General features: G+C 39.2%; 1 protein-coding gene across 4 annotated transcripts in view; it reads right to left on the bottom strand.

Moving 5' to 3' along the window:
• The window catches only part of RUNX2 (RUNX family transcription factor 2), a 211,331-nt gene that overhangs the window by 9,639 nt on the left and 183,889 nt on the right, over positions 1 to 17,803 (bottom strand). For 3 of the 4 annotated variants that reach the window (XM_038397368.1, XM_038397365.2, XM_038397366.2), the window contains one exon: positions 5,152 to 10,422. The exons of the other annotated variant lie outside the window; for it this stretch is intronic. In XM_038397368.1, coding sequence (XP_038253296.1) covers positions 9,944 to 10,422 — 479 coding nt within the window. In that variant the 3' untranslated portion in view covers positions 5,152 to 9,943. Of the gene's footprint in view, positions 1 to 5,151; positions 10,423 to 17,803 lie in introns of those variants that run through there. 4 annotated transcript variants of the gene reach the window in all.

Raw genomic sequence — 17,803 nt, 5'->3', positions numbered from 1 at the left:
TTTTTTGGGTGGATGGGGTTTTTTTTGTTTTGTTTTTTAAACAACTGTGGAAAGGAAAAAGTAAACAAAACTGGGGGCTGCATCATTATTTATGCTCCAGTGTGTGTATGTTTAAGTGTACAAATGCCATAGTCTGTAGGAATAAAAATGAAGGGGGACAATTTCAAAGTGAGTTTGGCACCCAATTCCCATGGACTTTCTATGGAATTTGCGCACCTTACTTCCATGTGCCTGTGAGAATCTGGCCCCCAAAGGGCCACATGGTGTCATCAATTTTTAAGAAGTCACCATTGAAGTCAAAGAAAAATTCTGCACAAAAAAAACTGATGGAGTGATAAAGCCTTAAGCTATTGAATGATGTCAGCTGAGTTCCTGCTGACATACACTGATATAATGACAATCAGAATCCAGCCCGGTTAACCACAGAAACGCTGACAACTTGCTACATAATGTCACATTTAAACTTTGCAATTTTTTCTTCAAATGTTGGGTTATTCTATCAACTTTTACTCTATATCTTGACGATCCTTTCTATTTGAAAAGAAGAGGCTGAGAATTATGTTCAGTAAGTGCAGACCAAATTGTATCCCTTTCTTAGCTATACCTTTGTAAATCCAGGGTGAATCTGTTGACAGAACAGTATTTGGCCTTATATCTGCATTGTTATTGGCCTGCTCAGCAACTTGCAAACTGGGTTAACTTTCTGTAAACATGTGGTTTAGAAACACATTGTTTAAAGAGATACTGGCCAGTGGCTTAGGCCTGAACACCAAAGTTGTAATAAAAAAGGAAATTAAAATAACAAATAGCATGTTCAAAGCACTCAGTAAATATTAAAAAGAAAAGGAGTACTTGTGGCACCTTAGAGACTAACAAATTTATTTGAGCATAAGCTTAGTGAAGTGAGCTGTAGCTCATGAAAGCTTATGCTCAAATAAATTTGTTAGTCTCTAAGGTGCCACAAGTACTCCTTTTCTTTTTGCAAATACAGACTAACACGGCTGCTACTCTGAAACCAGTAAATATTAACTAATCCTCAAATAACCCTGCAAAGTAAAGAAGTATTAATATCTCTATTTTACATAAGGGGAAACTGAGGCACAGAAAGGGATGTGACTTGCACTCAAACTTACAATTTCTCAAAAATTTAATTAAATGGATGAAGTTTTTTAAAAAAAATTGAATATTCCCATGCAGGACTAGACCCCTAAATGCAACAGCTCTGTGATCATATGTGAGGCCCAGCAAATGAATCCAATCAGTCAAGATTCACTGTCCAACCTATGCAAAAATTAAGCAGCACAAATGGTGAAAAGAAAACTCTGTGTTAAGTTCTTTTGGTTATGTAGGGGATCATTAGCAACCCAGAGAAAGATGTTTTGGAGGCAAGTCATTTAACCTTAAATTTGCAAGCGGCTAGTGATTTTTGGCGCTGGTTTGCAGGGTGAGGGAGGGGTTGGATGCCCAAATGGAGGGAACTGTTTTTTGAAAAGAGCTGACCACATGCCCTTCAAAAATCAGGCCCTTTTAACGTGACTCAATTTAAGCACCCAAAAGTTGAGACACTCAATGAGAATTTAGGCATTAAGCTCTTTGCTCCATCTGTTAAATAGGGATAACAACTCACTGTTCACAGAGGGTGCTGTGAGGATCAATAAATGAAAAATTGTGAGGGGCTCAGATACCGCAGTAAATGCGGGCGATATAAATACCACAGAGAGATAGTAGTATTTTGGAGATAAGTCCCATTCAGCTACTACAGCAATGGAGAGAGATTTATAATGATGTACCCGTAAGCGTGAACTTGTATTCTATATTTCTTTGATGTAGTTTTTCACTCTACGTTCATGATGTACTACGGGGCTGTTTCCTTAAAGGTACCTAGTTGAGCTGCTCAAACTATTCATGCAAACCCCTTTATCTCCTGGACTCAGCCTCTATTCACAAATTGTCTGTGAACAGCCCACACGTTTTTAATAAATTTGTTTATGTGAAATTGTCCAACATACTTTTTACGAACAAATTTCAGCCTCTGCGTTCTTCTCAAACTGTTCCCTACAAGAATTAATTCAAGTCTGGCTCTATGAGCAGTACAACTGGTTATTTGAGTCATATGGCATTGTCTCTATTCCCTGATTGTACCAGTTTAGTCCTATGGTTTAAGCAGTGCCAACTCTCTGCCCAGGGATGAACTCCACCCAAAAACATTTGAATAATTTCCCCACTAATTGCTTAGGTCTAGTGCTTGGAAGTTTGCAGAATTTTACCAAAATCTGCATATCAGCTGCTTGAATATAGGACTCTATTTTCTCTTCTCTTGTAAAAATGTTTTATAATTTATTGTTTGTTTGGTGTTAACGGTGAGCTCAGTGTTGAACATAAAGACAGATGCTGTCCCAAAGAGCTTGTTTTAGGGCACTGAGAAAGTAGATTTAAAGCTTCTGATCTCCCTCTCACAGCAGAAGAACAATGGGATAGCCAATGAAACTGAAAGATAGCAAATTCAAAATGGATAAAAGGAAATACTTTTTCATTCAGTGCACAATTAGACTGTGGAACTTGCTGCCACATGATGTTGTTGAGGCTAAGTTGTTTATATGGATAATAAAAATATCCAGAGATTTAACAATTAATGCAAAAAAAGTTTTAGAAGAGATAAAAACCTCATGCTCAGGGATGCTAGAACAATTTTTATAGTGGGGGTGCTGAGAGCTATTGAAACAAACTATAAAACCTGTATATAACGGAAACCATTTCAAGTAGGGGATGCAGCATCACCCCCAGCACCCCTAGTTCCAGAACCAATGTTCATGCTTCAGGGTTTAAAATGGTCTCTGACTACTAGGGATTAGAATGAGACTTTTGTGGAGCAGATTATCTCACATCTGCCTATTGTGGGGTTCTTGCACCTTTGGCCACTGTCTGAGACAGAATACTGGTCTAAATGGACCACTGGTCTGATCCAGTCTGCTAATTCCTATGTTTTCTTCTAGGAAAGCATATGAGCTTTCAGTTCAGATCCCTTTGTTCCTTCTGCTATCTATGAAGCCCACCTTCATGCTCATCATCCAATTAGAAATAAACTATTTCTTATGCAAAAACAAATTGCTGATGTGCTGTAGATCAGCTTGAAATACTCTGATATTTTTCTCTTCCCTTACATTTTCACACACAAGTGTCCCTTTTTTGTCTGGTGAGCTTGACTGTGTTCTCACACCTGTGTAAATCAGGAGAAATTTCACTGAAGGCATGAAGTGGAACTGGTCTGAGATCAGAATGGAGCAGATAAGATACAAGGGTGATCAGGGAAGGGGGGGAGAAATAGCTCAGTGGTTTGAGCATTGGCCTGCTAAACCCAGGCTTGCGAGTTCAATCCTTGAGGGGGCTATTTAGGGACCTGGGGCAAAAATTGGAGATTGGTTCTGCTTTGAGCAGGGAGATGGACAAGACCTCCTGAGGTCCTTTCCAACCCTGATATTTTATGATTCCTCTCTGAGGTTATAACCAAAATCTGGTCTGGAGTCTGATGCTAAAGGCCATAGTGTTTGTGTGCTTTTGAAAATCCCTCCACTAATTTATTTGAATGCACTGTTTTACATTTTTCTTCTTTTGGATACTAAACAAAACAAGAAGTTAGGCAGCCATGTTTGCTGAGGGCATGTGAATGATGAGTTCTCAGGGCAGCAGAACTCTGAGTGCAGAGTTGCATGCTCTATGGTTACTGAAAATGACTGCAGTTATGAATCAGTGACTGCAGCCATCCCTGTGCTCTGATTGACCACGAGGTCTATGCACTAATGATTTTTATAGTTTATGGTCTAAGCACTTACCAAACTCCTTAACAATAAGACTTGGAATATACTGAAACACTAGAGAATGAAGTATTTTGCCTGGCACACTGGTGGTTCTTGCTTTCCAGGCAAAGTTTTCCTAAAGTCAGGGGCTAAACTGGTACCGTGTTCACCCATAATCTGAGGGACTGGATGTTTGTATTACAACAAGCAGCTGTTAAATAGCTATTAAACTACCATTTACATTTTCATCATTAGACTTAAGTATTAAAGATTTATTGAGATGGATAGTGCCTGTCACACCTCTCTGAGCTATTGTTTCTCTTTGGAAACACTGCTTTTGTTCATGTCAAGAAGGTTATCTTCATAACTACAAAGGGCAGAAACTTAATTGCTTTAACTATATTTCGCAGAAACTGATGGGGCTTCTAGAGAAGTGATCGTTTGGTGTTATCACTGGATCCCCAATCCTGAGTAAAATACAATAAATCAAAACTGCAACTCTACTTTTTTGCCCTTTGTTACTAGAGATTTAAAAGGACTGATGGGAAGAAAAAGAGCTATTAACTCCTATCCATATGCCTTCAGCTGCAGGCAGCAGATATATTACTCCTGTCTCAGACCCACACCTAAAAGCTGCTATAAATGAGAAGTAGATTTTTATTCACAAGGTTAAAAAAATAATGCAAACTGATACCGTGAGGCTAAGGCATTTTGTGGGAATGCTCTATGCAGAGATACTCTTAGACATAAGCAATGCAAACAGCTATTTGTTCTATTCCTCCCATTCTCCACATGATCCTATGGCAACTCAGCAGCTCACACAACAGGCTGATCTCCTGCTGCCGCTGTCATGGGGAGAGGAGGAAAAGTTAAGTTCTCCCAGATCTCCTCCCCACAATTAGTCTGACCAGGTGCAGGGGTCAGTCAGGTAGAAGTGAGAGTGCTGAAATCCACTCAAGGTCTCCCCAAAATCCTAAGCTTTGCTCACAATGCCTCATGAACTGGCTGTTTCTGCTAAAATTCACCATTAGGTTTCAGAGTTATCACTCTATTAAAATGAATGGGGATGTTCACATCCCTCTGAAAAATTCTGTTTAAAGTAGTTTGGCTGCAAACTCAGGAAGAAAGCAGTGTCTGGGAGTGGGGGGTCAGATCTGGAAAGTTTTCTTTGCAGCCATCCAGACTGGAAACTTATCTTGATGTTTAGATGAAACTTTAAACACTGCAGAAAATGAAGAAACAACTGATGAATTTTTGGTATAGTAGACCATGGTATATTAGCTCTATCCAGTCCTTGACTGTTCAGGTGTATGACCTGGATAATTAAAGAGACAGCAGAGGAGAAGAAGCAATGAAGAACATTAACAAAAAAAGCCATTTTATTGAAAATGAAATTCAAACTTCAAATTAATATTACAATCATGAGAAAATGCCAAATAATTCAATTTACAGTTGCAACATACAATACAAATAGTCCCTTTGAACTTAAAGTAAACTCATCCACAATCGCTGTCTGTGGCACAAAGCAGAATGTGTTTGTACAATATGTGCATGAAAAGCAAATCTTGGGCAACGGTATTTGAAAAAATAAAAAAATTAAAGCTTGTATTTACAGGAAATGCTACAAATGTTTTATTCCAGCGGAAATTCAAGACTGGTAAAACATATTTAACAACAACAACAAAAAGGAATGTCATTTGTATTACCTAAAACAAAGTTACTGTAAAAGTATGGTTTTGGCTGATATATTTAAAAGTACTGCATTTAAAAAAAAAAGCAACGAGTTATCTGTAAACGTGGAAGTAAACAAACATCTAAAAAAGTTCTCAGAAAATGTTAAAATGAAATGCATTATATTAAAAAAACAGTCAGAAATTCACGGGTTCAGAGAATCGGGCTTCTTTGATCTTGTACTCATGGCTGGTACCAGTTATAATTATTGCTTTGGTTCATGGCTTGTTGTCTATCTGAATCCTGGCACATCGTATCACCTGGATTCCATGGCAGGCTCGAGTAATCAAGGCAGAGCCGTATTCCGATAAGTATGACAGTGCAAAAGTTTCCCCACTCAAAATGGCGCCTGTTGAGACTGATAAATCTTTGCTGGGGGACTGCTAGCAGGAAGTTGAAGACTAAGAAGTACACAGCAGCTGGTCTGGTAAAAGAATCCATAAATGCCACTCTAATGACATTTTAAGTCAAATCCAATTTATTTCATACATGTGGTCCCATTGACTTCAGTAGGCCTACTTATATGAGTATGGAGAGCTGGATTTACCACTCTATTTTGTATAAAGGACATCATACCTGTTCTGATGTAAGTACATCTTTGGTGGAATCTGAGAGAGCTGGAGATTAACAAAGGCATTTCGTTCTTTTTAAATCCATGAACTGCACCAAGACTTCCACTCCCCGGAGGAAAAGGGCTCTTGTACCTCTGAGGAAATAATCCTCATAATAATCATAATGTAAATGATACTCTAAGATTAACTCCATAACATACATTTTCCTGAAATCCTGAATCAAGAACATTTCCAAATTCACTTGGAAGCATTTTCCAAAAGGTCAGACATGCAATTGTGCACGGACATGTTTGTGCAGTTACCCCCATTCACCAGTGCAAATATAGGAAGAGATTTTTCAAAAGTGCCAAAGGGATTTAGGAGCACACATTCTATTAAAAGTCCATGGGACTTGTGCTCCTAAATCTTTGGGTGCTTTTGATATCTCCTTCTTAGTATTTGCCTGCTTACGTGAGCAGTATTAACCATTTGCCTGTGTGAATCTGGAAGCTGAGGGCATATCCACATAAACCATGGCAGCAAACCACCCAACCCTGGTCAACAGACTCTGTATTGAGGGGCTCATGATACTTGTGCTTAAAATAGCTGTGGAGACACTGCTTTGAAGTTGCAGCTTAGGCTGCAGTTCATGCTCTGAAGTCTGGAGTGGGGGGTGGGCTTTAGAGCCCAACTGCAATGTCTACACATCTATTTTTAGCACAGTAGCATGAGCTCCTCTTGTCAACCTGGCCTGTCAGAAAGCAAGTGCAACAAATAGGCATGCATTTTGCATTGCATAATTGCATGCTAAAGCTATTTGCAAGTCTGTTCCTAATGGTCCAGTTTAACAATGGGGTGATACAAACAGAGTTATGTAGGTACTGAGCAAAACAGAAATCAGATCTATGATGGATTTATCCAGAAATCAAATGAAGTGCTTGAATTGTACAACAAAATCTTTAAGGAGAAAAAAAATTCTGGGTTGCTGCCTGCAGCCACTCTAACAACATTTCAACACAAAAGCATCCCTAAAAAATTATTTAATATGCATACAGTAAATCTTTAAAAAGCCCTTCTCAGCAATAACAAATAATGTACAAATATAGTACCTTTTATTAAATAGGAAACAGCTTGCACTGGCAGTACATTTTTTTTCTTTTGCTTACTAAACAAAACACAAAACTGAAATGTGTAACCAGACACTGGCTTTTTAAGTGCTACTGAAATTAGCAAACGTATTTTACAGTTACAAATAAATGGACAGTGGTATGCTTCAAGCTACCACAAATAAATAGAATCAATTACAGCTTCCGTCTTTGAAGGAAAACTAAGTATTAGAAAAGTGTCTTACTTATTTAAGCATACTTAGTATACAACCTTTAGAAGGCAAAGATTTCTTGTTTTTTTAAGAGCAAGTAATCACACCAAATTGTGAGGAATGTACCATGGTAATCTCTGTAGCTGACTGGCTAAACCATCGACTGATGATGACAATGTCTATATTGTCCAAATAAATTATTATACTGGATGACTGTTCACCATTTATTTAGTGTGAGGCTTACATCCTCATTTTCAACAGAGGTGCAGCCCAAGAAGAATACTGGTTACTGGACGCAATTAAGGCTAGCTGGGTCAACAGAGAGCACTGCATACTGGCAGCATGAAGCCTAGACAGGCTGCACTTCTTGTTATAAAGCAGGGTGGCTAAAATCTGATATATTCTATGGCCCTGATTCAGCAAAACACTTAGCGCGTTCTCAAGTCCCATTGAAGACAATGGGAATTAAACATGTGCCTAAAGGTAAGCACGTGTGTAAGTGTTTTGCTGAATGAGGATGGACTGCTGAATCAGAGGTTAATATGTACAGTAGGAGCCTGATCCAAAAACCCATTGAAATCAATGGAAAGATTCCCACTAACTTCAGTGGAGTTTGTATCAGGATCAGACTCCTGAGAACTTGCCAATGCAGCCCTTGGTTTGCAAAATTTGGGTGCCTCGGTTTACAGTTAGTAGCAGTCAGGTTAGTTAAGGGTATCGGGTGCAATTTCATATCCCTGTATTAGTGTACCATGCTTAATAGCCAGGAGTGGGCTTTAAGGTGACATTCATCTTCAGTATTAAGTTTGAAGATCTGACTATTGCTGAACACCGGACTGGCAGAGCATTGGTATGCAGAGCAGTTATTCCCTTGTGCTTGTCTCTGCATTATGACAACTGCCATATTTATTTAAAAGTAAACAAAAAAGAATCCTCATCGCTCTAGCATTTGATGCTAGTGAACTGTGACTAAATCACATCAAGAGGCTAAATACTTTTGGTTTTGTTTCATAAACCTAATTATTATATACACCTGGTTGAAATTTCAGCGAAAGAAACATTGATGAGATTATCACAATTTCTCCCTGTCTCCCATTTCTGAGCAACTGCTAGTTGAAATTTTTATGAATTTTGAGATGCTGCCAGAATTTGTCAACGTTTCAAAATTGGAAACACTCTGTCAAAATTGACAACATTTTGAATTTAACATTTTTCAAATGCTGATGAAAAAACAGGGAGAAAGGAAAATCTGGGGTGGGGAAAGCACTCATTTTTCCTTCCTGTTTTTCAACCAGCTCAGTTATTACTGATTAAAAGGCAAGACTGTGTTGAAGGCAACCAGATAGCTAATAACATTTTAAATACAATATTTCCTTCATAGTTTATTTTTTTAAAAAGCTACATCCAAAATAATTTGATATGGATGCATTTTGGTTTGTGGGGAGGGTTAATCGCATTGTAACCAGTTCATACTGGAACAGTTTTTCAGAGTTCAGGTACCGGTCTGAGGTTCACACCCCTGAAGAAATTTTATTATTTTTTTAAAAAACAACCCACTTTTAGAGACCGAAGTCAACATAGCATTACATTAAGAGACGTTTAAAGGGTCCAAATGTCATTAAATAATTATAAATATTTCTTTAAAGTTATATGATGATTTATGTTAGCAAATAACTTCAAATTTCACACATTTATAATTTAAAAAGAAAAAAAAACACAGCCAAACACAAGTACTACCTATACCATTTTGGCTTGAGTATCATATATTGCCATTTTTATTTTTTGCATAAGTAATAAGATTTTGCTTTAATTTTGGAGGGCTGGGGTTTATTTTTGGTTAATTGGACAAAGGCAAAAATAATTATAGGAAAAACAAAGAGGAAACCCCAAGATTGTCTTTTCAGATTGGTACCTTGAAGACTTAAGTACCAAAAAGAAAAAAAATCAATGAACCGAACAGTTCCAACTTTTATGTGCAACAAGGCTTGGATAGAAATTTTGAACATCCACCATGATCTGAATGTATTATAGCAAAATGGAAGAAACTTGATCTGTGCTTTCCCTTTCATGTGCACCAATACAAGCCAGTTGAATTGCACTATGTGAGTGAACAGGGTCCCATACATTGTATGTTTGCAACTGTATCTGGAGCTCAAGGTTTTTAAAAAATCAAATGGAGCGCGACCTTTGCCTTGCTTCACCATGTTTTTCCTGATAACTGGGGAGTCCATTTTCTCCTTATTGGCAAACGAACTCACTATTTATGACAACAGTCTAGACAAAAAAAAATTGGATTATTTTTGTGTGTAAAAAATACATTTTAAATATAAAACAAGGTGTAAAATGTTTCCAAGAAAAAGATGTGCTTTGATCCACATAATCTGAAACATGGATTGTGCTTGGTTGGTCACTCTTGCGTTATTTATGGCCACTACCATCTCATCTAAATAGTTGCACATATCAGTAAAATCTATTTAAAAAACAGGCACTTTGTAGTTTGTTGACCATTTGTTTTTGGCTCACGGAGATTGGGCTGCGCAGAGAAAATTTCAATATGGCCTCCAAACGGACTCATCCATTCTGCCACTAGAATTCAAAACAGTTGGGGAGCTGCTGTGGCTTCCATCAGCCTCCACACCGTCATTCTGGTTAGGCAAGTTAGGATTTAATAGTGTGCCTCCGTTTGATGTGGTGGTGCAGGGAGGAAGCATTCTGGAAGGGGAGCGGTCTCCTCCCGGCACCATGGGGAACTGGTATGATCCTGATGAAGTGCCATAGTAGAGATATGGAGTGCTGCTGGTCTGGAATGGTCCACTTTGGTTTTGGGAAGAGCCTGGATAGGGCGGTGGTAAGTAGGTGTGGTAGTGAGTGGTTGCTGACATACCCAGTGACATGCCTGAGGTGACTGGCGGTGTATAGGTAAAGGTAGCTGGATAGTGCATTCGTGGGTTGGAGAAGCGGCTCTCAGTGAGGGATGAAATGCTTGTGAACTGCCTGGGATCTGAAAATGGGCCCAGCTCTGAAGCACCTAAAAATTATAACAAAAGATGGGGGGAAAATTCTGTAAATATCAATTTTTTTATAATAGTGATTTTTTTAAAAGAAAACCCACTTTTTTTGGTCCCCCAAAGAACAGCAAATCATATCAAATAATACATTGCAAGGAAAAGAATCATAGACCTGTCTTATACAAATGCTGGGCCAAAAGCATCCTTGGTGTAACTCCACTGATGGCAATGGAGTTAGTTGTATTGCCAACTCCAAGCTCTGAAAAAACACTGGTTGGACCCACCCCCGCTGAGACTTCAAAAATAATAAATGCTGAATTGTATTTTATTTGCTTTCTGGTTTCTGAGCATAAAGGGTGCACTTGGGTCACCTTTACAGGCTTTCCTCTGCAGCCATGAGTGCTAGAAACCTTTTCATTTAAAAAAAAGCTGAGTCTCATGTGAGCACTTCCCTTCAGAAGCTGGGGCTTTAAGAACAACCGTAATTATCCCGAGACTTGCAATGAAATCACAAGAGCTGGCCACACTGAGTTAGTCATGCTAGTGACATCAAGAGAGTTAAACCAAGGATGAATATGCCCCCACCATTCTTATCATCCAATATATCTCAGGTCATGATCCACTGGACAAGGTTTTCATCTCTGAAAAAGGTTATTGGCTGCATGTTGAGATTTTTAAAACAGGGTGAGCCACCAAGCTGCTAGGAAGTCTGCGTGTTTTAATTTTCAGTACAGTGCATGGCAAGTTGCAAGCCCAACACTCATTATTCACAGAAGCTGCTTGCTTATAGTGTCTCTTCCATCTGGGTGTCTATAGACCCCACAGCACATGGTTACTCTAATGCTCCTGGTGGTAACACTCTACAATAAGTTTGTAGTTTAATAATAATAAGTTTAAATGCATCCGATGAAGTGAGCTGTAGCTCACGAAAGCTTATGCTCTAATAAATTTGTTAGTCTCTAAGGTGCCACAAGTACTCCTTTTCTTTTTTGCGAATACAGACTAACACGGCTGCTACTCTGAAACCTACAATAAGTTTGTCTCTGATGTGAAGCAGGGATGGGTGAACTCATTTAGCCCAATTTCCAATTCCCTTCAAAGATCCTAGGTTTGAAAATAATAGGTTGGGTGTTCTGCTTAGGAAGCTGCGGGGGGGTGGGGGTAGGGGGGAAGGAGCAGAAACAGGGATGGTAGAAGTTGGATTAGAGAGCTGGAAGAATGAAAATTGGAGAGGGGGAACAGAGAAGGGGCAAAAAAGAAGTCTAATGAAAAAATAGAATGCAGTGTAAGGGCACTCACTTGTGCCACCCTACCTTTAGAGGTGCACAACCCTTTAGAGTGCGTGCTCACTTTCTTCTCATATGAAGTGTGTGTGTGTGTGTGTGTGTGTGTGTGTGTGTACACATATGGAGAGAGCACTGGTTTAAATTGCAGGGAATGTGTTCATGTGAGCTAAAACTGCTTTGGCCCTGTGTTTCTTTGTTTGAGAATTTAGCAGCTTTGCAAAACTTCATGACCTATGCGATTCACCCATCTCTTCTCCCAAAACCACCAAATCTGTTGTATTTAAAAGGGAATTTAGGGTGCCTGTCAGGTGCCAGATGACTGCATTGAACACTGAATTTCTCTGCTTATCCACAGCATAAGCTGCACAACAGATAACAGCAGTGCTTTCCCACACCATGGCAGCAATGCACCTCAAAACTGATCTGCAAACATTCCCATCTAGTGAGGGGGTAGGTTGGTCCATTCCTGTCCTTGGCCTTGATGGTGAGAGACAATGGTGGGCAGAATGAAAACCCTAAGGCAGAAGGATTCTGTTGAGAGTGCCATCAGCTGGCATGGTGGTTTTTATGATTTCGACACCTGACCATTAGAAACTGCACCAAGTCCCCCACTAACTCATTTTACATAAGCCAGTCAAAATGCTGCTAGGTGGTGATTAGAAATGTGCCGAAAGGCAATGTTCAGAACCGGATTAGGCGTAGGGTAAAATCACAAGGTCTGATTGAGAGTGAGGGATTCTAATCCAACATCTTCAGAAATTCAGAGAGAGCTAGATTTAAAGTTCCAGTGTGGGGCCATTTCTAGGAGTGATCATTATATGATTACTACCACCTGATCTGGAGTTGAATCAGTGACCTAGAAGTGAATGACTCCATATCCATTTACCAGCCCACTAAACTCCAGCACTATTGAATGTAATATAGCTTGTACAGTAGAACCTCAGTGTTACGAACTGACCAGTCAACCACACACCTCATCTGAAAGGGAAAGTTTTTTAAAAAAATTGACAAGGTAAGGAAACTGTTCCGGTGCTTGTTTCATTTAAATTAAGATGGTTAAAAGCAGCATTTTTCTTCTGCATAGTAAAGTTTCAAAACTGTATTAAGTCAATGTTCAGTTGTGAACTTTTGAAAACAACCATAGCATTTTGCTCAAAGTTACAAACAACCTCCATTCCCGAGGTGTTTGTAACTCTGAGGTTCTACTGTACTTTTATAGCAAACACTGTGTCACTGCATGCAAATTCTTTGGTTCTTAACTACAAACAGCAGCCAGAGGCCATACCACCCAGAAACAAAGCTGTTGTTTTGGAACGCTATCATGTTGCTCCTTTTATACTGTGAAAAGGTCTGATACATATCGGGAAATGTAAGGTTATTGTACAGTTTCTCCAGCTGCTTGAGATACTGAGTCTGAATCTGTTAGTGCTTATGATTCTCTCACATTAGTGTAACTCTACTGACTTGAACTAAATTGCTCCTAATTTACACTGGTGCAAGTTACATTCAAAGGTAGATGTGGAATTTGTACATTAAGTATTTATATTTGGTTCTTTGCAATAATTACAATTCTTGTTATAAAGTCCAAGATGCTTTTGATGTTTTTTCACTGTTGCTTATAAAGCACAGAATCCTGTTTAAGTAAACACTGAATAAATGTAATTTCTTCTTATCACAACGAGGGTTATGTCTGTACGGCTCCTACTTGCAATTCGGTCACTTGCCCAATTTGCCAAATTCCCTTTTAGCCACATCTTTAACTTTTTGGATTAAGTTGCAATGTGTTTCTTTACCAACATTTCTGTACTGCCCTTGTGCGAGCATATTATTTTCAGGGTTGATCAGAAAAGTGCTGGGTTGAAGGGAGTTCTGAATTGGAAAACAAATGTCAGCTGTGCCTTGTTTTTCTTCTCAAAACCCACTTTTTCAAGCTTACTTGGAAACTCTAACTTTCATTGCATCGAACCATTGATATCACATCTTTTGAAACCTGTAACCCTGGTGACTCATACTCTAGCCTCCCATATGCCCATGCCATTTTATTGACCTCACTTTGCTGTAGGCCCCTCCCTCTTCCCTCCTTGTCTTATCTACTTCTGCTGCTTTAGTTTTAACTTAGGCCCTGATCCTGCAACCACTTTGTGTGTAAATTTAAGCATGTGCATAACTGTTTGCAGGATTGGGATCTTAGATGGTAAGCCCTTCTGGGCATGGAATCTATCTTTATTTGTATTTCTGCTATGAAGTGCCATGCACATAAGTAATGATGATGGTTTATAGTATAATAATTTGAAAGCGCAGTAAAGCATGTCTCTTGAAATACCGCCCCCTACACACATCCCAATTGACAATTAAAGATTTACATTGATTTTTCTGATATAACACTGGTGAAAGTAGTTTGAATTGGAGGCCTCCTGGTCTCACAAAGTGTCACTTTTCATATGAGTGACACATGCAACCTGAAGCCTATTTCAGAGCTGAAAGCTTTGCCTAAGCTACACTTGTTTAGTGAAAACAGTATTTCCTTTGCTGCTGGTTGCAAAGACAGAAATGGAAATTGGCGTCTTCAATGCCATTTCTGTCTTCTATGATATGATCATTTTATGGAGCTTAATTAACAACATGAAAAATCAAATCAGAGTTTACCTCTTTACCCAAAGGGTTTACACCTCGGAGAGTTTAGGTGAACGGTACTTAAATTTACTAGGTAAGTTCTGCACAAATGTCGTTTGGCATACAAATCAGCCGTGAGATATAAATTTAGAACAGAAATGAAGTAATGTTAAAATGTCAATCTCTGCACTAAAGCAGTAGGTTAGTACGTACTTTCTTTCCTGCAGACCATACTGCTCTTGTGTTTTGTATTTAAAATAAGAACAATTAAAATTCCATGTGGTTTCACTTATTTTGATGCAGAAGCCTCATTAAAAACCCTAGACTTGGGAGTTTGCCAATAACAGTCTAGGATTGGTTTTGCATGAGCTTTTTTTTTTTTTTAACCTGTTGCAGTTTCACTGATATATTGTTTACAGCACAGCATGTGCCATGGTCATTTCTCCATTTCAGTTTACGCATGCCAGCTAATGCCAGTTGACATTCATTTTTCAATTAATGAGCTCTGCTTGTAGTTTACAGAGAATAATGCAACAAATTTCCGCCTGGTTTCAGCACTTTGGCCAATCACTTCCAATTATTATAGACTGTAATGTACTTGGGTATATTAACTCCTTCTGGTTACAGCAAGCTGATGTGAACTTTAAAAGGATTATGGGATAATTTTATAACTTACGAACATTGCAATTTGCTGGAATGTGCTTAGTCATTTTTTGTTATTTGGACATTACCGAAGAAACATTCCCTAAACCTATTGCATATGTCTGCCGTGGAAGGGATTTTTAACAATCCAGTGCAGTGTGTAATCATTAAAAAAATGTAGAAGTAAATACAATGGTGTTTGTCTATTCTATGCTATATTACAAAACAATTGAACAGACAGACCCAAGGAACCTCAGCTTGGCATACTTATAACTATCACTAGGGACTAGTTTAATTAATTATATTTACCTAAATGGTGCATTCACAGCTTTTAGGCTTCGTGTTATGCCTTGCACTGTTTAAAGATTGCAGTAGTTATTCTATCCTGAATAGATAGGGACGTGGGACTAATTGATCTGTTATAGCTTTTTTCTTCCCTAATGTCTACGATTTACTTGTGCAGTTTAGCTTATTATAGGTAGGGGTGGTAGCACACCTATTATTACAGTTCCCGGACTCTTCCCATTATAAGATCCAATTATCAGTTGTTTATAACTTTGCCAAATTTTTAACCTTTTGGGCTGAATTTTTTGTATTTATTATTATTGTTGTTATTTATTATTATTATTTCAGCCAAAACAGTTGTGTTGTTTCTGAGAATGAGGCAAGCAGAAAATAATTGTTTAGCCCTATGGGGAGTAGGGCTGGGTCCAGGACAGACTGGAAGGGACAGAGAGGATGTCATGCTTGGGGGGTAATTGTCCACTAGAGCACACTCCCTCAAGAGCCTAGAATGGAACCCAATATCACCATTCCTCCACTCGCAGCAAATATCTGTGAAACCCACTGGCAAAATGTCCCATATTCCTTTAGTGGTGGTCTACATAGAGGACAACAACATAGTATTGCCGTCAGTTACTCCACTAGGACAAGTGGCAGGTCTGTGTGGCGTATCTATAAGTTCCAACCTTGCTGAGGACCCACATGGCTGTCAATATGATGTCACATGATTGAATTTCTATTTGATTTTCAGTTTACCTTTTTAAAAACCTAGGAACTTGAACACAAAAACTATGCTAAAAGAGCATTATTAAATCAAGCACTCAAAAGTCAGGATACATGAGAATTAAGGTTGCTGGTACAATCTTAACTTGGACCCCTTGTGCCTGTGCTTTATGATACAGTACTTGACTACATGATCACATACTATTTCCCCCCCCCCCCCCAGGATCTTGCCTCATTCGGTGCACAAAATGGACCTGCTCTGCAGATGAATCAGGGCTGCATAGTGAAGGAGGTTGTCTATAGGACCCTAGTCTCATTTGTTACAGACATTGGAAGGTGTGTGGTGAATGAAGCAGAAGAGAAAGAATAGTCTTGTGGTTAAGGCAGCTGTATGCTGTCCTGGAGAACTGAATTCTATCCTTTTTTCTGCCAGAGTTCCAGTGTGATGCTGGGCATATCATTTCAACCAGACTTCTCAGGGGAAGTCACTAGTTATGTACTCCTCTTTTCTGGGTGCCTGACTTGATACTCTGGGGTCTGATTTTCAGAAGTGCTGAGCACTGTCAGGTGCAACTGAAGTCAATGGGAGCTGTGCTTTGAACAAATAAAATGCTATATAATGTTAAGTACTCTGAAAAATCAGCTCCCTGGATATGTCAGATTTGGCACTCAAAATTAGTGGATACTTCTGACCTTAATTTTTTTGTGCCTCAGTTCCCCAATTGTAAAATGAGGATAACACCACCCCCTGCAATTTGTTAATGTTTGTGAAGCACTCAGATGCTGCAATGAGGAGCACCAAATAAAGCCTCATGAGGAAATTAATAATGGTGTCTTCAGAGCAGAGTTTAAACAGTGTGCAGTAAATAAGGCTTGGGGCCACCACTGAACAATGAGGGAAATAAATTGCTCATTCCGTGAGCAATGTCCATCTTGGGCACTGAATGAGGCCGTGGTCCTGTGGGAAAAAATAGTTGTGTGAACATGTAATTAAAGAATGTATCATAATGCATACACACAAGCGGGCCGAATTAAGGTTGCACAGGCAGCCTTAATCTGGCATTTCCTAACTTTCGAATGCTTGACTTTGCCCTCTTAATTTTTTTTAATACAGGGGTTTTTTTTGTGTGCAATTTATATCTGACTTTTTCCGCAAACACACTTTTGCATTACTGTATCATTTTATTTTACTTTCATCACTTTTCATTTCAATTTTTCTTCTACTGCATCTGATAGTATTTATAGAACCAGACCCTGACGCTGCAGTTGGATTCCTACAGGTAGACCCTTGACTTCAAGGAGGCTGCATACAGGCACAAGGGGTGGCACTGTGGATCCAACTGCTGGACTGGAGCCTGAGGCGATGCGTGGAGGAGGGGGGACTGCGGGGTCATATGCCCCCCTTACCCCAGATTTGTGGCCTCGCTTGTACTGAGCATGCTCACATGGACTGCTCTCACTCTACTCCTCCCTCCCCCCCAATATACACACACTATCAGCAGGCACGGGTCGTCTCTGCCTGAGACTGTAATTTCCATGTGGCACAGGCTGCCTCCTTTTATGTCTATTAATTGGCATACATGCTTAGGCTCTCATCCTACACAGGTTTACACATAAGCTTAACTTTCTGCCTGAGCTCAATGTGACTACTTGCATGCATACAGCTGAGCATATGTGTGAATGTTTGCTAGATTGGGGACTTTTGGTGCTATGGAAATAATTATCATCATCATTTTGTTTTTTCTCAGTGCCTCAAATTCTCCATTTTGAAGGGAGAATAATAATTTCCTACCGCTTGTGCTAATTCTTACAAAATCCTAGGTCTACGTTTGTAAAGCACTTCATAGATGCATAG

The sequence above is a fragment of the Dermochelys coriacea genome, chromosome 3 (assembly GCF_009764565.3).
Source record: "Dermochelys coriacea isolate rDerCor1 chromosome 3, rDerCor1.pri.v4, whole genome shotgun sequence".
NCBI classification, from domain to species: domain Eukaryota; kingdom Metazoa; phylum Chordata; order Testudines; family Dermochelyidae; genus Dermochelys; species Dermochelys coriacea.
The sequence above is the reverse complement of the archived record's forward strand: the minus strand, read 5'-3'. Positions and strand labels throughout refer to the sequence as shown.